The sequence below is a fragment of the Paramisgurnus dabryanus genome, chromosome 24 (assembly GCF_030506205.2).
Source record: "Paramisgurnus dabryanus chromosome 24, PD_genome_1.1, whole genome shotgun sequence".
Taxonomy (NCBI): domain Eukaryota; kingdom Metazoa; phylum Chordata; class Actinopteri; order Cypriniformes; family Cobitidae; genus Paramisgurnus; species Paramisgurnus dabryanus.
In genome coordinates, this window is record NC_133360.1 from 29,412,436 (window position 1) to 29,435,822 (window position 23,387).

Sequence of the window (23,387 nt, forward strand, 5' to 3'; positions counted from 1 at the left end):
TTAAAATTGGGGACCTTCTCGTGGTGAAGCATCAGTGCACTGTGCCACCCCATTTATGTTTAAAATAACTTTTAAAGGCCATTTAAAATACTACTACTACTAATAATAATAATATGTTTATTTTTATAGCCCCTTCCAAGAATCCAATGTCGCTTTACAATTTAGGCCTAATACAAATAATAAACAGACAGATATACAGGCCATCTGCTTATTATAACAGACAAACAGGGGAGGAAAAAAGTGCTAAATACTTAAAGTACAGTAGCAACAACAACAAAAATAATAATAGGAAATAAATAAGAAATGTAAGAATAAAGTCATTGATCTATATTAAACAAAATGTTTTGCCACTTTTATATTGCACTTTATGGTCTTATTTTTGTGATATTGGGAAAGGAGCATTTCATTTATGCAAAGTATTTCATTAACATAAGATTAACAATTATTGCTTTTTTATCTATCTGCTTATTCTTAATATCTATTACTTGTTTATCACTCATTTGCTCATTCAATTAAAAGCAAAACAGCATGAATTATTGAAACCTTCGACTCTTTTAATTATTCATTTTCAGCTAAAAATGCATCTCGTCGAGAGCTCACGCTAAGCAGCCCTGCAGTAGATTGGGTTAAGCTTTATAATAAAACTATCATCAACTGTTAAATCAATATCAGTATAATCACAGTTGAACCCTCGGGTCAGACTCCATCAAATCCGAATTGTGATTTTGTCTTTTCATCGATGTTGGGTTCACCACGTGGCCACTGAAATGATACTCCAAAAATTTGACATTCAAAACACATGGGCATGTGTTCAATAAAGCTTGAATTTATAACTTTTGTTGGTTAAAAACTCTGTTACTGAGTGAGTACAAGTAATATTGATTTATGACCTGTTTGGTCACAAGAATGTCAGCTTGGCATAATTTGACTTCAACCCTTATAAAAGATCAGTCTGTCAAGTAACCTGCAATCTGATGTTTTAAACCGAGATAGTGATAGGAAGGCAAAAGTTAGGCATTGTAGTTTAATTGATAAAAATCTCCTGCCTCTGAATAGCAAGGAGTACGCAAACCAAATCCTTTTAGTGTGTCCTACCCAAACCTCCTGTTTGAATAGAAAACACATCAACACAACAAATGATAAAGGACAAAATAATAGTTTTCTCTCTAAGTGAAAAAAAAATGTTTTGCTACAAAGTTTTTCTATGAGTGAAGGCGTATATGGCGCTAGTCAAAATCCTTCATTCAGGCTCTTATAATGACATTGATGATAGCGCATTGAGTTGTCACTACGAGTTTAGGGTCATAATCGGAAATCCCAGAGTGCCAATTCCAGGCCCCCTGCTGTTGGAGAGATATCTACTATGAAACACAATAAGCACCCAAACAAACAAACGCAGTCGGAGGTCAGCACAGAGGCCTGAGCCCCAGCTGTGAGTCTAATGGCCAAATTAAAACCAAACCAAAAGACAGAAATGCCACATGATAAGACAGCGAGGAACCGCTTTGTGCGCGGTTTGATCCAATTAAAGACCAGGCGAGGAATGTCAGATTTCAGCAGGTGATAAAAGTTTGATGTTTAGAAAGTAAAAAAGACCATTAAGTATCAATTGTGTTACAAAAACAATGCTAATACTCCATAAACTCTTTTGCAAGGTTTGCATATCTACTACTTTTATTTTGCAGCATTGTACTTTACGGCAACCAAAATGCAACGTTGTATAAACGTAATAAAAACGTTTAGTGTTTGCCGAGAACTGATTATTTTAGCTATTACCTAAGAGCTGCTGGGTCATTTCAGATGAGAGATCTTTGCAGACAGGCTGTCAGATAGATTTCACCCCGACCTACCTGACGAGAACGAGTAGCCATTGCACTTCATGGCTGTGTTTTTAGTCGTCTATTATGGTTTCACAGCAATACATGAAAAGTCAAGAGGAAAATGAAGAGTTTGGGGTTATAGAGTCCACAAACTCGTTTTTTACTTCCAATTAAAACAGGTGTTTTTTAGCCAAGACAGTGAATCGCAGAAATGCATTAACCAATCAATGGTGTTAAAATAGTCCCGGCCATCATGATGGCATACTTAATGAGTGCCGAATAAATGTCAAATGATGTTGAAAAGATGTTAGTGAAGGACACGCTGTTGTAAATTATGTGAACATCCAATGCATATTTCAAGAGAGTAATGCAACAAAACCAGGATCCTGTCGGTATAATGAACGAGGTGTGGTTAAGGTGTAAATCTGAGATTTATTATGCAGCGTAGACAGATATGTTGATTTTAATTGCGCTAAACTGTGGGGCTGAAACTGTCGCATGACACCATGCAGTAAATTATGTGTGTATAAATTACGTGTATAATTTATTTAAACAGTTATGTTTATTATGCTGTCAAATAACAAAAACAAATGTGAAGCAGTGATTTTTTTATGTGTAGCATAAAGCTGATCTCTAACAAAAGTCATTTACAAAAATGCAATTATTTCAGCCTTTTGCCCAAAATGTGAGAAACACGCCTATATTTAACTCTTTCCCTGCCATTGACGAGTTATCTCGTCTTTTTCCAAAGTATTTTATATAAACCGTGAGAAAACATTCGCATTAAAAGTTCCTAATGAATTTTTGTGTTTATTTGCAATCCGCGATTATCCACTAGATCCAATTTGTGAAAAAACTGAAGCCAAAACGTTATTTACTAAGTTTAAACTCTGTGTATGTTTTGATAATTGTTCTGAATCTGATGCAATTATTTCAGCTTTTTGCTAAAAAAAAAGATTTTTAAAGAAAAACACAGTTTATAAGCAGAGGAAAAAATATAGATAGGATGAAAAAAAATCACATTTTGTTTGTTTGTTTATTATTCAAGGATCTGTTCTTTCATTTGATATATTTGAATGTTTATATATTTTTAAAATAAAATATTCCTGAAAGACATTTTGTGAAACTTTTTTGAAAGTCACCAAAAATGCTGGCGGACAACTTTTTAAAAAATGGCCGGCAGGAAATGAGTTAAGAGGTTATAAAAACAGAACAGATGAAGATATGATAAAATGTTTTTTTTTTTTTTTAAAGCAGAGGGTCTGTTTTTTTATTTTAAATATTTGGAATGTTTATATATTTATAGAACACAATTTTCCTGGAAGGCATTTTGTGAAACTTTTGTGAAAATCACAAAAAATGCTGGCTGGCAACTTTTTAAACAAAGCTGGCGGTGAATGAGTTAAATATGGTTTAAATGGATTAAACAATTTTAGCGTTAAGTTACTCAGTCTACATATTAAAATATCAAGATAAGACAAAAAAATATGAGTTTTTATATTTCTATGTCATTAATAGCTCAGACACAATCATAAGTGGCTCTGGTCTGGGGGGTCAGTGCCCCCCTGACCCTCCAAATTCCACCAATTACTTATACAAATACCATATTGTGTATAATTTGTATTGTGAATACTGTATTGTATTCTAGTGTTGTGCCGATAGACGATAGTATCGTGTATCGACGATCGTCCAACATATCGCCAATGGCAGGCTTTCATGGCGATAGTCATGACGATAGTTGGCGAATGGTTGTTATTATCATCATCATCATAGTTTTGCATGCTTTTCCTCGCATGAGGGTTTGTGCTTCACTTTACGCGGAGAGCTTGTAGAGAGAGAGTTCCTTCTTGCACGCAGATGCACTTAATGCGCGCGTCTCGGACTCGTTCTAGCACCTAAATCCAGCGCGTGGATGAGCAGCTACGCTTCCCTCTGTCTCACATGCACGCGCTCTCGCATCTGTCCGAAGTCTAAACATAAACTGAAGTAGTAATCCTTATGTATTTGTGCGGTTTAATGCGTTTCATGCGAGCTGAGGCAAACTATTCCTTTTGTTTAAAATATAACCCGCTGCGCTCTGTCTGAACTTGAAGTCAGATAGTAATCCTGTTTATGATATGCTTTTCAAGGAGTTTTAGCAATACATCCCTCGTGTTTAAAATATGATTGTGTTCCGCTGGACCAGTGTGTTTAAAAAGGCACCTCTGAGAGCACCACTGCTTGACACGTGTAACCTTCTGCAACAGCACTAAACAAATGCATTTAATTATTTTTATGTGCGCTGCGTGTGTCTGCGCAGGTGCATGTTTTTACAGTCATTAAGTAATCGTGTTAAAAATCAGGATTATGATTTTTCCCATAATTGAGCAGCCCTATCTCTGACATTTCCTTGCACTAGAGAGGTTGTTAGCGCGCAGAGGGTTAAAACCAGCGCGTGTCCTGTTCTCCCTCTCTGGCACGCAAAGAGCGTCTGGGCTTTAATGACGCACTCAGATTAATGGCATTAGTTTTAAGAAAGATGCATTCATGACGGTGTTGCTCTTGTTCTTTTTTCCACCAATCAAGTCTTGTCATAAATGAACAAATAAATAAATGAGTAAACTACTGCCCCGCCCCCCGATACTATCGTGTATCGCCGATCTCACAGGCTGACGATAGGACGATCTCAAAATGGGGCATATCGCCCAACACTATTGTATTCCCAAATTACTTAGTAAAGTCAATCTCAGCAGAACATGGGTGTTAAACCACAGATTTCATTTCTCAGCGTCAATGCACCGGGTGCAAAAGCAGCATGGTGCCATAAACCTCCGACTTCTGCAGCGAACACTCGCATTCACTCTGTGTTGTGAGATCAAAGTGAACCATCTGCATCGCTTGCAGCCTTGTGTCTATCCACAAACACAACATCATTTCACTTTCAAAAACAAAGGTAAACTAAAAAGATGAATTTGCGAATATCCTGTGTTTGTGGTGGGTGCTCGCGGTAGGGCAAACTCCCTCCACGGCAAAACTACGCTCAATTGTTTTCACAGGTCTAAAAAGCTTTAAGAGTGATGCTTTTCTTGTCAAGTGCTTTTCAAATTGTTTCATCAGTGCTGTGAAATGCAGGGGCAGTCGCTCGACCCGGCACAGCACTGCGCAATACACTTATCAGCAAATGGCAAACAGCGCACGCAACCGCAGGCGGAGAGATGCTATCACAGCCATGTGAATACCTGGAAAATGCATTTCGCTGTGTGACATGACTTAGATTTGCAGAATTGCATCGCATGCATAAAAGACAGATTAACTGGCGGGTGAAGATGTAAATATGAAATGATCAAGGATACGATTTTCCAGTGCACGAAATCACAGGTTAAAAAACAAGATAAGAGGAAAATTTGTGTTCGGATAAAAAGCGAATATTATTGTCATGTATTAGAAGAAGATACATTTAACCAATTGCACAACTTTGATTAAAATAATGTTAATTGTAATAAAAAACAGCATGAGCATTTTTGAAAGAGTAATAGTGAAAGTGAAAAAGTATGTATATTTTTGTAAAATGGAAATTCCAAAATAATGTATAAAACAAATATATGTGTTCTGTGTGAATTAGCCTCAATAAATGTTATAAATAAACTAATCTCAGTGTATCTCTCTTTAAGATCTGATTTGCTTCACAAAGCTCAAATTCTTGCAAACCTCTCTTGTACCCCTGAGAAGACATAATTGTAAAATTAAGACAGCTGTATATTTTTTTATATATATTAAATTATAATAATCTGTACATTTTGCCTCTCTGTCGCCACCACAGTTTAAAAGAAAAAAGTGCAGGTTATGTTACATGCTTATCTTTACATGTACTGAAAAAAAACATACATTTGACATTCATCCTGACTTATAAATCATTATCATAAGCTTACTGTTGTAAATTGGGATAACGAATAAAGTTACAGACTGCAGCTTTAATATTATCTTAATATTACTTCATATGATTTTCTTTTACTTTTTACTTTTGTTTGCATGTATGGGTATGTGTATAAATAATAAAAAAAAATATTTTGTATGTATATGTTGTATATATTTTATGCATTAGCAGGCCAAACGTCATGGGTTTGATTTTAAGGAAACACATCCTGATAAAATCCAGACCTTAAATGCACCACAAGTCACTTTGCAAAAAAGCATCTACAAAATATATTACCATCTATTATTTCAATATGCACTGTATGTGTATAACTTTTAAAGCAAACATTGCATATTTCTATGCTGTTTTTAGTGGTTACCAGGGCTGTTAAGCATGGTTATCACGTAACTTCTTGGTAGCACATTGGGACTTTCAGGGGATCCAGGAAAGTCCCAATGTTTCACATCCCCATTAAAATTTGACAACAGCCGCTGTAGTAAGATATCTGAAGTTACTATCTTACACTGAATTTTCCCCAAACCAGTTGTTACAAAACATTAAGTGCTATTTTCTAGAACGGCTCACAGGCCCCAATGTTCGGCATCATGCCAACATTTCAGATATAGAGTACAAACAAATAGATCTTCATCACTCGAAGGCAAAATAAGAGCAAGAATTTCCTCTGGTTTTGCCGCTGGATATAATGCATGCTTCTGTGATATTTTAATTGATATCAGAAGACATAATTAAAGTATTGTGCAAATGCTTTTGGGCTGTGGGATCATCAACAGGTTGGTTCATTATCACAAAGAATCCAGGACCTCAAGGCCATTTCTCTTCATTTCAATCCAAAGGATCTTTGTATTTTTAGCATGTGCCCTTCTCAAAAATATTATACCACTGAGTATTATTCTGGCACTGAGACCAACGCCATGGCATGGTGTCTTTTATTCAGAGAACGGATGAAAAGTCTTGCCAGCCGGGTCGTCGGGTCCAAGCCTCTGGCTGAGTTCAGATTCTCCGGTCAACAAATGAATCAGATTTTTGGACACAGCAGTGACTTCACATGTCCAGGGTGCCATTTCGTAGACACCTGGGATATTGTTATCTATTTTTAGTGCACTGTTCCTAACATTCCTTCGATCAGTGTGCCTGATGTTACTTTGAACTACCACATATTGCAAAAACGGAACAATTTAATAAAAGTAAAAATTTCATTTCATCTGTGGTCAGGGGAATTTACAAAAGCACAATGCTTACGCACTCACTGGTTAATCTGTCCATGCACTTCACAATGGATCCTAATCCTAATTGTCTCCATTTAAAAAACCCAGAATAAATCTCACCAACAACAGTTGCTCTTTTTGGCAGGATGGTGACGGCACCGACAGCGGCATCTTCCAGGCCTTGAATGGGGCTGTATTTGGCTCCCCAGCTATCCGACCCAATCCAAAGGAAATGACCCACTTGATCTGCTCTTTTGCTGGCGTTAAGGATCCCCCTGCGAACATTCCCACACATAAAATCATTATATTGACACTAAAGCCCACTGTTACCCTTCAAGAGGAGATGTTGGCTTGCATCAGTGCATGAAATACAAAATAGGAATTTTGAATCAGTTTGCCGATTGATGGTATTCTGATGACATTAATCGATACACCTTGCGAACGGGCTTACACAGCAAACAAGATATAAAGCCCTAAAGTGAACCCTTGGGTTTTATCTAAGTAATAGCATCCCTGCCCAGTGGAGCATCGATTAGTTGTCATCAGTAACTTTTACGTTTTTATTTTTGGCAAAAGGGAGCAATTCATTGGATTAACATTTAATTTATTTACAGTTTCCCTTTTGCGCATCTGGCAAGGTAGTCAACAGCTCACCGGATGTCTTCGTCGTGGGCGAAAATAATGACGGCCCGGGCGTGACGCGTCTCCAGCAGCTGCTTGATGATCTTGTCAAAATCGGCCTGCTTGTGGTCGTGCGGGATCTTCAGAGACTGAGCAATGCAGATTCCACCTGGAGAAAGTTAAGGAGACAGCGTTACGATGAGATGAAGTACTTTCTCAAATTTTGGAACAATATCACGCAGCGAACACCTTGGATGACGCTCCCATGGGAAAAGTGTTAGGATATGTCGAAAGCCATGAACGATTCATGGGTGTAAATCAGGCGTTAATGGAAAATGTCACTCACTTGCAAATTGAAAATGTTCTAAAATATGTCCTTGCTGGATACATCAACATTTATTATCAGCTATTTGTCATTACCACAAAAAAAAGCAAGATAATGTATGCAGATCAAAGAGATTTGGGTATCCAATTTTTGGGCTTATGCTTATAAAGAGAGGTGTGCTGTTTGGGAACCACTACACAGATTCACTTATTTCTCAAAAAACCTGATTCACAGCTGCAAGTAAAAGTGAAATACAGCTCCAGCTATTTATATTTTGCAGGTTAATGATGACTTGAAATCCCCCTGGAGATTTATTGTTCGGCCAGCATCAATATCCGAGCCCATGCCTGCTTCCCCGGAGTGAAGTTTTTATGAGTGTGGAATGAAAGCATTGGAAATGTGATAAAAAGGGACAGTTGAGTGAAGTAAACCCTTTACAGTTTGTATAAGTTGCTTCAACACACTTGCTTTTCTGGAAAGAGGATCATTGATTTTGGCATAACTTCACATCTTGTCTCAATGACCCCACATCCGTGCTCCTCTCTGGTTATTCATTCATCCCACTTAACCCTATAAATATTTTACATTATCTGATGTATTCATGAGGACAGGCCATTAATGACATACAATATGAGTACAATAATGAAATCTAGATTAAACATACAGTACAAGCCGGAATAATGAGGGAGATAAAGCATAGCTTTTGTTACATAAATGTATGGAATCAGGTTTGTAGAAATCTGAAAATCTGGTTTATTTCAGCTATCCATTTCAGATAACTGATTGTGTTTTAAATCTTTTTGAGATGCAACATTTTGCATTTTGGCAAAGCAGTCCTACATTATATTAGTAGAAATAAGCAAAAACACACGAAATTATAAAGAAAATATCCAGATGCAAAAGTCGATAAATCACACCTACATCAAAAATGAGATTATATTGACCGAACACTCTTGGCACGTATTATACATTCATCAAATATTTTCACTTGGAAATGGCATATTTCCGGCCTCAGGCCATTCAAAAATATAGCTTTGTTGGCTGAATCCATTAAAAAGCACATACATTTTTCAGCAAAATCCTCTAAGTGCACAAAATATTAACATATATGTTGGATTTCAAATGTCAACCTGCAAGTTTATTTATTTATTTATTTTTTGAGCCTTTATTCAGAAAAGAGAGTGACTGGAGACTCTTTAAAAAGTGGAGATTTGCATGCACATAGAGGGTTTTGCTGCAAAAGACAGTTATTTCATTAGAATTTACCACATTTGACTAAAGTGACATTTGTGAAAATAAGGCAACTACTGACAAAACCGAGTACTTGGTAAATTGGTTCATTAAACCGTGAGTCGTAATGTATTACCATTGTACTGCATTCACCCAACCTGATATTTGTTTCAATCATGTTCAGCAGATGAAGTGCCCTTATAAAAATGTTCATTTACAGAAAACATGTCAGACACCAGAGTGTTTTGCATCTGCAAAAATTAATGTATGTAGTGCACAAAATGAGTCGAGTATGAAATGCATACATGCAATTATGTTATACTGCACTTGCAGATTATAAAAAAAGATTTTATATGCTGACATGACTGAAACTGCAACACAAAATGCTAGATGTTATTATCTGCAGTAGTTGCACCATCAGATTAGACAGATACCATAAAAAGAAACCTAAAATCTGAAGTTTCCGGCCTTTCAAGTTGAGTTAATGTAAGTTAACTGATCTGTCAACTAATGTTAACTGACCAATTATAGTCTTCCAGAAGCATGTCACCGAGTGTCAAGACTCGCACTAAATTGACATGGACAGAGCCTGCAGACACCAATTATAATTAAATCCCTCTTAGCTATGGGATTCATAGCTACACGGCTTGGAAAATACACAACGCATGCTGACAATATATGGAGCGTGAATCACTAAAGAGGATTTGGCCTTGAAATTTTCCAACTATACAGCGTGCCATGAAATCATTCAAATGTAATCCGGCCATTGTTTGCGAATCTCTTCCTTTGTTGGTGAGCCTTAAAGGCATTCTTATGATTCATCACAAATTTTAGCCCTAAAATATCCCAGTGGGCACAATTTTGAAATAGCATCCTTTATTTGTTCAATGCATTGTGCATTAAACCCTAAAATAAAATAAAAAATTGCCTGTTTTATTTGCCCATACACCCTTATGTTTTAACATTGAAAATCTTAGTTTAGTGATCTGCAATAGTGTGTTTTACAGTATCGGTAACACTTTCATTAAGGTTGTATTTGTTAATTCCTTTAGTAAATCCAGATAAACTAACAATGTATTTGTTTTCTAGCATTTAGTTAGTTAATTTCAAAACACTTTTTCGTGTTAGTTCATTGCATTTACTAAATGCCAAATGCAAACAGTTATAACTTTAGATTTTATAAATCATAAAAACATTTAAAAGTACATTGAAAAAAATTGCAACGTGTCGCTTTCTATTTGAGCACGCTGGCCCAGCGTATACAAAAAAAAAATATCTATTTGCGCGCACAAATGACGCAAAATATAAACCGCCCATAAAACAGATAGTTGTGCATTTATACTCTCATTGAGTCATAGTAAAAAATGCAATGCACATGCCTGTACATACCAATAAAAATATATGTGTATACAAACATCATATCTGCAAAATCAAAAAATGACAGTAAACTTAAAGGGTCAGATCAATTTAAAAGAAAGCCGTATGATATTCACTGGACGCTATTAGATTTAAGCTTTCCTCCCATTTAGGAGTTGCCATCAAAGCTGGAAGACAAAAGTGAAAATATATGATAATGTCATCCACGTTTAGAAGAGGGACTGATATTTCTCACAGTCTGTACTGTTCCTCGCATCCTTAAAGTCAGATGTCACCTGTAAGTTGTGTGCAATAGACTCCAAAGGATTGACCTGGATCAAATTTCTAACCCTTTACTGTCCAAGATGACCACTGTAATCCGTAGCAAACTTCAAGACGTAATGACTTTCTTTCCAAAGAAAACCCTGTTTGATCCAAGCGTCATCCTCATGAGATTGTTAGATCCGTATAACAAACTCCCAAATCAACTACCAGCAAAGTCCATCCAATAAGAAATACAAATTATGATCCAAATATCCAAAAATGTAGTACTTAAAAATACAAAACCAATAGTGTGTTTCCAAACAATACACAGCTTTCAATCCACTCCATTATCATCTAGTCTATTTCATGCTGAAATTATTGTGTAATGACTCCATGCCAGCTTCATGTCAGATTGTTTTTTTCAGAAAATTTATTTCAATGCTCATGCTCAGTGGTGAGAGAAACTTTGCTTTGAGTGATCTGGAAAATGAGAAAACGAAAGAATGAGAAAACTGTAACAACCTGTGTCTAACTATTTGATGATCCATGATATCCAAGCACGATATTTTGAGGATGATGAGCATCTTGCATTTAAAAAACAAAACAATAAAATGTAACAATTTGTAGAAAAAAGTTAACATAGGCAATGTCACAAATTTGCTACTAGTGACTTAGTAATAGTGAAACTCAATTCATTTAAAAGGGACAAATCATGAAAATCGGACTTTATTAATGTTTAAGTGCTATAATTGGGTCCCCAGTGCCAGAAAATGTGATAAAGATCAACCCAGTAACTTAGTTTTGGTAAACCATGTTTTGTAAATATCCCCTTTAAAGTTTTAAAGGTGCTATGTGTAGATTTTAGTGGCATCTAGCGATGAGATCGCAAAGAAATCGCAACCAGCGGCTCAGTCCGCAGCTTATAGTTATGTATATTTTATTGCATTTCTGTAAAGAGATCCTATTCAAATGTACACACTGCACCTTTAGGTCATAATGTATTTGTTAATGTAGTAATAGTAAATGCATTAGCTAACATGAACTAAAAACTTATTATAAAGAGTTACCAACATTTCTTTGTTTCTTTGGATCCAAGACTTTTCTATCCCGTCTTTTATAAGACAAAAACCAGGACGAAATTTTAGGATTTGCGGTCTTTTAGTTTTTACAGTCACAAGGATCTTTTGTTCACCAGGCGTCATACACTTCAAAATGCATGGCTGCTTTCTTAACATTATTAAAAGTTCTGACCAACAAACTTTGTATTTTCAGATGTGTTTATCGGTTCTAACTGAGCATAAATGTAACACGACTGTTTTATTTCTTCAATAAACACATTTTTTGTTCTCATTACGAAAAGTCTTGCACATCATCTGGTAAATAAGGTGAATAGAAGATGGTTTTGATGAACAGCTTCTGGTAATTGGCTCTTTGGAGACCGTTGATGTCTCGTCTTTTCGTGGCGGTGCTTCAACAGTCATCAGAGACACTCAGAGAAATAAATGTTTGAGATTCAAGACACTTCTCGTCATTACAGGGTAATTTATGTTTCACGAGTGCGGAGAGGTCTGTTTAAATGAAACATAAAAATGAGGCTCATGCCATAAACACGCAATCAGATGCTCGGCGGCAGGCGGATTTACGGCGGAAATCAGAGCTGAGTGATGTACGGGTTTGCTTGTGCTCCATGTGAAGGGATTTTGTGGAAATGATTTTCTCAAAGGGCATCTGTTGACAGGAAACATCAATCACATGTAGGATCTCTTGAATATCTTAGTTGTGTTTCCATGAGATGTTTCTTCTGAGAAGATCCTGGTAAATGTTTCAGAGATCTAAAAAATTTAACGACCCATACAGAAGTCTTATATTTGTCCAGACATAAATGCATGTGTGTTCATTTCTTTTCACATTTGAGACTGTAATCTTTTTTATTATCACACTGTGCATTGTTTTCACTTCACTTTAATTTCTTTGAAATTCAATATTGAAATTTTGTGTGTTTTATTACAAAAGCGAGTACGTGGTAAATGAGCAGCCTCATCTATTTTCTTGCTATAACACCCTTGAGTGGTTTATTAAAACTTTTAAGTGAGTCGTAACGCATTACCAGTGTACTGCATTCACCCAACCTGATATTCTTTAAATGATCTTCTTTCTTGTTCAGCAGACGAAAGAAAGTCTTACTGGTTTAAAAAGACACGAGGGTGAATAAATTATGACAGAATATTCATTTGGAGGTAAGCTAATTAGTAAAAAAACTAATTTAGGTCTGAGCTATTAAAAAGCAATAATGTTTTCTCTGGGCACTTTTTTTATATGACAGCGAATTGTAATAACCTGCTCTTAACGCACACAATCATGTAGAAGTGGGTTTCACAATCTTCTCGTATGGGTGGTATAAATAAATATTTGGCATACACTTTCATCCAAAATGCATTTAAACAGTATGTGTGTTCCTTAGGATCAAACCCATGACCTTTGCACTTTGCTGTACTAAGCCATGTGCGAACACAAAGTGAGATGGACCACTGAAAGTTAATAAGCATTTCTGCATGATAAAAGGGAATTGAAGCGATTAAACCCCAAAATTAGAGTTAATCTGTTGCATGAATGAGAACGGCGAATGAGCTGACTGGATTTCACTTACACGCATCGATTCCGCACTAATCCCCTAAAAAAGTCCATTACCCATAGATTTTATCTGTGTGGTCCGGGCGTCGCTGACATTTCTGTTATTTCTGTATGTTCATGGTTGTGCTGTGCCTTTATTCAATAAACCTCATCTACTGTATGTGTGTCAGAAACTTGTAATGTGAATATGTCTCCTGGGACCAGAGCCGATTCTGGACTTCTAGGGGCCCTAAGCAACTTTGTGAGGGGGCCCTGTCATGTTCATACAAACCTATTCACTGTCTCTGCTTAAAGGCGGGGTGCATGATCTCTGAAAGCCAATGTTGATATTTTAAAACACTTAAACAAACACGTCTTTACCCCAATAGAATCTGGCAATAATGCTGGTTAGACATGCCCCTTACTGCATTTTTGCCATGTGAACATTACTCTGACTAGTGCTGGGCAAAGATGAATCGCGATTAATTGCATACAACATAAAAGTGATTTTTGGCCTAATATATGAGTCTGTGCTGTGTGTAATTATATATATATATATTAATTTATGTTTTTATATATTCTATATTATATATACATTTAAAATGATATATAAATAAAAATTCTGAAATAAATATATGTATGTGTTTGTGATTAAATATACTTAATAATTACACACAGTACACACAAATATGTGACCCGTCACGGAAACCAGGGACTCAAGTCGGCAGCACAAGTTTCGAGAAAATGAGAAACAAAGTTTTTTTTTCGAAATTTGTGATTTTCGTTTTATTGCAGAATCTGTTAGTTGAGATCACGAAGAAGCCTCTCCATGTTTGAGATAGCAGTTTTTGTATATTTAAAAGCGTACATTTTGCGGTTAAAATAGGCTTGTTTTTCCGGAGATTCTAGCGTGCAGCGGGGGGCGTCATTGTCTGTGTGTATATTTACATACTGTATAAGCTTGTGTTTTCGCCTCCGCCCCCAAAGGGAACAGCGTGACTACTAAATAAGGATAGTTCGCCCAAAAATGAAAATAATGTAAGTAATGACTCACCCTTATGTCGTTCTAAACTCGGAAGACCTCCGTTCATCTTCGGAACACAGTTTAAGATGTTTTATCGTTAGATTTAGTCCGAGAGCTTTCCCCTTCATTGAAAATCTATGTATGGTTTCCATGTCCAGAAAGTTAATAAAAACATCATCAAAGTAGTCCATGTGACATCAGTGGGTCAGTAAGATTGTGTTGATGCATCGAAAATACAGTTTGGTCCAAAAATAGCAGAATTACGACTTTATTCAGCATTGTCTTCTCTTCCGGCTCGAGCGTGAAGTCACGTGACTGAAGTGACGCGCTGCCCTGTTCCTCAGATATGTTTGCTAAGTTTTTTTTTTTTTTTTCAAACTTATAGCCTGCGTCTCCCCAGACTGTAAAGCTCGGGCGCACAAAACAAAAGAAAAATAAAAGAAGCTGGGGCGGAACAAATAACAGTCAGCCGCATCGTACGTCAGCCGCGTCACTGACTTTATGCGGCGCCGCAGTCGGAAGACGTCAAAGTACCGCGAGAGCTCTTCAAGAAATCTTACGGAGTAGTTTAATTTCGACTCGCTCTCGCGGTACTTTGACGTCATCTGTATGTCAGTTCTTGCAGCGCAGCATGAGTCCAAACACACAGAAGTTACACAGATATCGTTGTATTCTTCATATAATTGGCTACATGTTTTGTCTATCAATATTTTCCATGAAGTCATTGGCTGATGGAGGAACGAGCGAGCCATTGGTAACCTCTCTAAAGGATGTCACGTTTTCGACGGCGCTGTTTGGATGATCTATTATACTACTTCCCTATTTTAAATACAAACTTTGAAGGCGGGTTCATGTGTTTAACGAAGTGTAAGCTCATATAGCCTTACATGTTACGATTTAAATAGTCTTCAGATTATATATTATATTGTATTACCAGACATTCATGCGAAATCTGATGTAAACAATCTATATTTCACGGATTATATGCATTTGTGGACAAATAATGGTCATTGGATAATCTGAAACAGACTGGATTCGACTTGTGATCCCCACAAAGGTAAAAGAGTCATGTTTATTTTTGCGGGTTGTCATTTGGTCATAAAATACTACATATGATGCTAGAACATCTCAAAAAGGGTTTTACAGGGGGCATGGCTTAGCTAAATGAGATGTAAATGAGCCCTATTGTCTCCCCCAGCTGAAAAGAAGAGTCCCTTTCGTCTCGATTTTCTCGGTTTGAGTATTTCTGAGTTCCTATATTCAAATGGCCACAACTTCTCCAAATCTTATCAGATTTCCATGTGTTACACATCGTTGGAAAGCTTAGAAACTGCACTTTCAGAATCTGTGAATAACTCAAAATGCCCAGATCCGACTTGTGTCCCTACTTTCCGTGACTGGTCACATATATTATGCACAAAATCACTTTTATTTTGCATGCATGATGATTTATTTTGTATATCAAGATGCATGTCGATAGGCGTGTCAACTGCATGCGTAGCTGCAAAGACTGATTGAAAACTGGAATTAAAGTATCATGAGATAAGACTGCTTGTTATGCTTTCAAATACCTCTTACAACACGATGTCACCAGTTGTCACTTGCTAGTGATTCGGGGCCCTACGCAGCTTGCATGCCCTGCGTATAGGGAGGATTGGCTTTGGCTGGGACATATTTGAATTTTTCCTGTAGTCAAGACTTTTATCAATTAAAACTCATCTTTGAACATCATAATAGCTTATGTAAAAGTTTTACCGTCACAGTCATTTCTTCATGCTTTAAAAGAGCTTGAATGTAACGCTACCCCCTTGCCTCATTTAGTATATGTATATGAATATTTTATGAATATGCAAACTAGCCCCCAACTCCACTCAATTGCACAGTTCAGACCATAGATATGAATATGCAAATTAGTCCCAGCCTTCACTCTTTCGCACCACTTTGGACTATATATATGTAAAATATAATATATCTATAACTCAAACTGCTGATCCACACGTTCAAATGTGTTGATATGATTGGTTGCATGTTTGTGTTGGAAACCAATGTGATTTGTGAATAAGTCTCTAATTTTATAGACAAAATACTCAGCAATGGTGTTGAATGATGAATTTGTGCATGGCTTGTCTTAAAACATATAAAAACACCACATAGAGATATAAACAACCATAAAAACCTGATTTTACCCACAGATTTAAAATTGGGAAGATGAGAAATAAAATGGACCTGAATGATGTTTGGTCCTGTATTCTGATTGGTCAATGTTAATGATGTTCCATTGCTTTATATCACAGACAAACGAGGCCACTGAGCAAACAAGGTCACAAGTCGTGAAATTATGTTCCTGTATAGCTCAAGGATAGAGCATTGCCTTAGCAGCGCAAAAGGTCAAGGGTTTGAACCCAGGGAACAAGCATACTGATACAAAATGCAAGTCACTTTGGATAAAAGCATCTGCCAAATACATAAGTATAAATGTATGAACTATATAGACTGCCCTTAGTGTAATTCTATAAAGCACATGAAATTTAGCACCATTATGATTTTTTTGGCTGATGAACTCCATCAAGGCCATCTCTATCAATAAGACCCCCAATGACAGTCCATTGCAAGGGGGTTACACCTAAAGCAGTGTGTGCATGACTGTAACAAATCACATAAAAAGTCTAGTTATTACCAATCTTGGCCCTCTGCCTCGCTGACAGCCGTCCAAGGATGAATGGTGAAAATCTATGGGTATTATGAATGACAAAATATTGATCTAGGTAATCATTTTCAAGTTAATTCATGTCTGTTCCCCAGCCAGGCCTATGGTCTGAAATATGACTTCATTCCTGGACCACTAAATCTAAAAATTACACACAGACCATCAAAACTTACAAGGCCGGCCTTGAGATCCTCGCACGGATGAGCGATCCGGCTGCAGCAGGTAACTCAAACTTCAAGGTTGTAATTAAAATTGCAGTGCGATTCAACGTGTCACTCAGCGGGCCAAGACGCTCTCCATCATGTGGACTTAAAAACTCAATATCAGCCGGTAAAAATCCAATAAGATGCCCCAACAGCGTCTCATTTGTGTATTTGTAAGGCGGTGTAACCAATCAAGATATCAGCGTCGGCTGGGATGGCCTTGCATAGCGCGTTATGTTGATTTGTGGCTTGGGGGAAAGTTGTTTGCATGTGGCTGCAATTAATCTCTATTGAATATGTAACAAAGGAAAATCATTGCGAGTCTGCGGGCGAAGAGCCTAATATAATTTATCGTCCCCTTGTCTTCCATCTTAAGAGGGTTCACCTTCAGTATCTTCATCATTACAGATACAAAATGTTCTTTTCCATTTTTCTTTCAAAGTGTTGTTTTCTTTCTCTGTAATATTGTAATGCATGGGAAACTTAGCATTGCATTTATAAAGCTGACCTACAAAACACTTCTGTGGCCAAACTGTACCTTCATAAAGACAATTTGTTATGGCAGAGCCTGTAGACTTTGTCAGCTGTGATCATCGGACCAATCTATCTTATTGGAGGGACTTTGTATTAACCTGCATGGGTTTGTTTCCCAACAAGCCAGAACGGCGCATACAATTCGACAGTAAATTAAAATAAATATTTCACCCAGGAAAGCAATCCTAATGTCAGTTCGAACCAGTATGACTTTCTTTCTATAGTGGAAAACAAAAGAAATAAGTTGAAGAAAGTTCAACCAATACAGTTTCTAAAACGGTTTCTGAAATGTAAGTTGCATTAGCAGTAAAAAAGCATATGGGTTCGATTCCCAGGAAACACACATACTATTAAAATGTTTTTTTTTGCCAAATGCATAAATGTAAAAGTTGAAATCTTATGCTTCAACAAAGCTCTTAAATCCCAATCATATGGGTGCATATGCGGCGCATCAAAATTCAAGTCAGTACATTTGCAAATATGCAACAACTTTGCCATTTCAGCAGAAAGTCTTCCAACAAAATCCTGTTTACAAACCACCACCAATCAAACCGTGAGCTGCAATATATTGTAAAGTGTACACTTTAGGCAGAAAGGTGACGCTCCTTAACATATTTGGAAGATCAGCTCCCAATGCAATAAAACAGGAGTTAATATCATCTTTACTACCTCGTCAATACATGCCCGAACCTGATCCAGAAAGATGACCAAGCTGATCGATTAACTTTGCCAGCACGGCTTGAGCACACCAAAGGAAATATAAAATCAGGAATCGCGATGTTGTACGGGAAATACACCCCAGATTGTGTTTGAATATTTGGTGCATTCTTAGTGAAGTACTCCCTATCTAAATCATCCTACAACTGATATTAAGAAGTTAGTTTGTGTTACTCAGAAGGGTTAGACCATCTGAGAGACCACTGAGAAGAGAAAAGCAAAAAGAAATAAGCTATTTGTTCTTGCTAACTTGATTTCGTCTGTTTTTATGTAGCTGGTAAATGGATGGAGATGCTGGAGTGGTTTGTATATCATTTCAACTTCCAGGATCTATGACATTTACAACATTTGCTTTGAGAAATGTGACAAGCACCCAATGATACCCAAGCAGTTCAACTCAGAGCAGACAACAAAAATGCATTTTCGGATTGACATATACATTTTTTTTTTAAATTTTGGACGTAGTAAATAAAAATAATATTACAGTACATGTGCACGTTTTTTGCCGATTTGACAGGTGTGTCACTGCAAGATGTCATCATATTAAATTGTATCCCTGGATTTTTTGTTTTTGCACCTCGAGCCTTTGGAAAAACAATCTTAAGTTTCTCTTGGTGATCTTACCTTAACATATCATACACAGAATAGCATGTCAACTATAAAATAAACTTTAAAATTAATTGCATTTTATAACATAAGAGGTATGAAATACTGTGGTAATAAATATAAAAACACTTCCTGTGACAAGAAACATGCATACTATCAGGGTGTATGCAGTAATTTGGTTATTGTTTTTAATTGTGGTTGCTTACTTATTAAAGTATTCTGCCAGTTTACTTGAATAGTTACTTTTAAAGGCATGCAAGTTTTTTTTATTTTTATATCATTTAATTTTATATATACAGTACTGTTGTCAGGGTTTGTTCATGTCTTTTATTTTGATGTTTAGGGGTTCATGTCTTTTATTTTGATATTCAGTTACAGCCATTTGCATCTAGTTTCATGTGTTATGTTTTCATTGGTTTCCTTGTGATATGTGTCATGTTCCTATTGGTTCCCTTTCCCTTTATAAGCCCTCTTGTCTCCATTGTTTAGTGTTGGTTTTTGAAATATATTTAGGGATTATCGTTATGTGTAGTTGCTATGTCTAGTGCCATGCCATGCCATGCCATGCCATGCCATGCCATGCCATGCCATGCCATGCCATGCCATGCCATAGATTCTTGTTTATGTTTTGTTTATCTACTTAATAAAATCTTTCTGCATATAGAGCCTGTGACTCGTCTCATGTTGAGCTTTTTTGACGAGACTAAAGTCCTGAAGTCATTCGATTAAAATTAGAAATTAGGATTTTATTTAATTAAGGTTTAAGAGATCCTGCAGTTGCCTGCTATTGCTCAAGTGGAAGAGGAGTTTACCCTAAATACTTGACATTTCAGCTTATACTTTTATACAGTTTTTAATACTAAATACACATTTTCTGATTGTATTCTAAAAAAGAGACTGAGAAAAATGCTATATGATCAGTAAACCATTACAAAAACAACAAATCTAATGGTGACAAGGTGGCTTAAGACTTTTGCACCATACTGTATATGTATATAAGTGGCTGCCAAACCCACAAATGCAATGTAATTTCATGTAGCTAGAAAATCAATCACTGAACCGAAGTTACAGTACGATTACGCTTACCCTGCAATTCTTCACTTTTAACCATTCTCATGTTTTGTCAGCACACAGCAGGCATTTCAATTATACATCTTTGTTTGCATCACCCCAAGAGAAATGGTTATTGTCTATAACATTACAATTTAAAACAGAAGACAAAGATGTTAGCGCAAACGGGGTAAACAAAGTATATAAGCGACCAGACTCCTGGGGGAGCAAACGTGTGAGCTGGATTTAAAGGTGTTCCTCTTGAACTTTAAAGTCATGTTCCCACTCAACTTCAAAGCCGTGTTTTCTTTCAGTGAAAGCTGTGTTTAGTCTTCTCTTCTTGTTTTTATTGCGCTGAAGCGTTGAGAGTGACAAAACACAGAATAAAACATTAAGCAGATCAATCCAGAGAGACTGAAATGCACTCAGACGTTGTTTCAGAGCACTGATGCACGTCCAATAGCTCACCAGACAGCTGGAAACATGGTCAGAAATTTAATGCGTGCAATATTCAAATAGCCAACGGAAGTGTAAATGGGTAATTTAACAGGGACTGGGGCGAGGCACTCATTATGTGAAGGAAAATAATGTTGTAGGCCAAAAAGTTGTTCAATTAAAGTAATGGCATTTGGATGATGCTTTTCTGAAGTTTTAAATATAAAAAAATTACTGTCTTTTGAACCAAAACTATTTTAACCCTGCAAAAATTGCCATTTATGATAACATTATACAATAGTTTCATTCAATAACAGATGCAGTTATTATTAAGTTTCTAGTTTGTGGTGAACTATCCCTTTAAGAAAGTACAGTAGGAATATGCCCAAAACGTATTATTGTTTTTATTTTCCACTTTTCTTTTCAGCAACACTCTGTAGCGTTATTGCCACAAGCAAGCAACTCAGGTAAACAAAAAATGTCAAGAGAACAAAACATGTCAGTTTGATTCTTCAAAATAAAACAGGAAATGTTCAGTCTCAGATATAAACCGTATCAAACCAAACTTTGTATTCAATTTTTAGTGGCTCTCCGAAGAAAACCAATGACCTGAGATTTTAACACGCTTAGTCCTTCAGAGCGGTTGCATTATTACGATTTTGGGTCGACCCTGGAGGTGTTGTCTGAGTCACTAAAGTGGGAACAGAAGAAGAAGACAAAAACTGGAGAGCTTCCTGCAAGCTCAGCAAAAAAGTGGAGGTGAATGTCAAAGCTGTTCAGTACAGGATGTTCTGAGAATGTTGCCCCGGATTCGTGAAAAGAACTTTAAAATACTAAACCTTTACGAAACATTATAGGCCAGATTTACTAAATAAGATGGGAGTGGTCATATATGTAGGTTATTTACTAAAAAGGTGTCAAATAAATAACCATAATGACGAACACAATCTACTAAGAGCAGCGCAAATTAGTTTAGGGTCACAAATAAGCAGAGCTGATGAGGTGCGGGTGATCTACTAACACCTGATGAGCTTGAGTTCAGCACCACAGGGGTGTGAAATCTCAGCTAATGAAGCCATATTACAAAAAAAATGTCTTGTACCACATGCTCTCTGATCTATGTGATGCCTACTTGTATCAGCAACCATTGCAGCCATTTCAAAAACAAAATAATTGAAGACATGCTTTTAAATAATGATGCAAATAGCAGTCAAAACACACGTGCAAACATTAGTAAATCACATTGCTTGAATCATTTAAATATTCTCCTCCCAAAATGGTTGCGTCTGAAAGCAAAACTGCATATGCAATAAGTCGCAAAAAGAACTACACCACACATTTTCGGTGCTAATTATCCACTGTGCGTCTTTTAGTAAATCCCGACAGTCGTTATTTAAAACCAAAATGATGGTTTGCGCTGGTGCAAGCTGTTAGTAAATCTGGCCCCTAAACTTAATCTGAATTTGAATGGATAAACTATTTCATTTTTTTCCTACAGGTTTCTCTGTCATGGCATGAATTCATGATTTTTTTCTGTTTTTTTTTTAAGATCTAATCATAAAAGTATCCAATTTAACATTACATTTCGAGCACATTCCTCTTTCCTTATTGTTTACATAATTTACTTATTGCATGTTGACACTGTTACACATCATGTTAGCACAAATTAAATCATTTTATTGTCAAAATGTAACCTCTTTTTTATATTTAAATAATTCATGTTTATATTGTTTATATACATTTCAGGAGAGGATTTTGTGTATTCATGATATACATTTTATCAGCTTCATCCCTTAACCAGTGTTACCAGCCGAGCTACTGGAACCCTACACGCGCACGCACACATATATATAAATTATATGTATTGAATAATTGACAACGGGTCGTTGAATTATTCGAAAATAATGCACACTGGTGGTACTGCCGTTGCACCACATTTGTGTATTATTTTTGAATAATTCAATGGACCGGGGTCAATTATTCTGCTTATATTATGATAACCACAGACATTACTCTTTTTGACAGGCCTGGTGTGCATTTATCAAAAAATAATGCATACCCGTGAAACATTTCTTAACCAATCAGAATAAACCATTCAACAGCCTTGTGGTATAATACATATTAATGCATCAAGGACACAATATCACATGCAATTTGACTAATAAACCATAAATAGATGAATGAATTATAAATGGTGTCCTTTATCGTATTGCGGTTACTATTTGTTAATAACATCAAAAGCCACTTATGGCACTGTGTTCAGTGATAATTTTACCCCATTAGCACGGTACATCTACCACTTACACATGCAACTACCACTTAAAAATGAATCAAATCTAATGGTATTATTATTATAATTAATCCACACACTATTCATTTTTCCACATTCACGTTTACCCCTGACATCTAACTCACCCTGTCAGCTACACAGAGAAATAAAAAGGAACCTCTAAGATTTTCACCCAAAAATTGATGTTAATAATTTTACACATCAATCACCAAGCCCTTCATTTTCCGCCCAATTTTGTACGGCTTTGAACCCAGTTGAACCCTATAATAAAACTGAGGCATTTGGTCAGCTGCCTTCCCAAAATAAATGCCTGTGCCCTTTGTGCAAGTCACTACTGTGCATTATCAATAAAGTCACAACATATAGTGGAAAAGACGAATAACTCAAAAAGCTGAGTTGAACCGCCACGTCACCGTGTAAGGCACACGAGCACATGATGGACTGATTAGCAGTTGCGTTGGTGACCTGTGGCTCAGA

General features: G+C 36.5%; 1 protein-coding gene across 2 annotated transcripts in view; it reads right to left on the bottom strand.

The window, feature by feature from the left end:
* The window catches only part of grm7 (glutamate metabotropic receptor 7), a 189,091-nt gene that overhangs the window by 91,214 nt on the left and 74,490 nt on the right, over positions 1-23,387 (bottom strand). For both annotated transcript variants that reach the window (XM_065259835.1, XM_065259836.1), the window contains exons 3-4: positions 7,593-7,728; positions 7,059-7,213 (exon numbers count right to left, since the gene is read on the bottom strand). In XM_065259835.1, the coding sequence (XP_065115907.1) occupies positions 7,059-7,213; positions 7,593-7,728 (291 nt within the window). The remainder of the gene's footprint in view (positions 1-7,058; positions 7,214-7,592; positions 7,729-23,387) is intronic.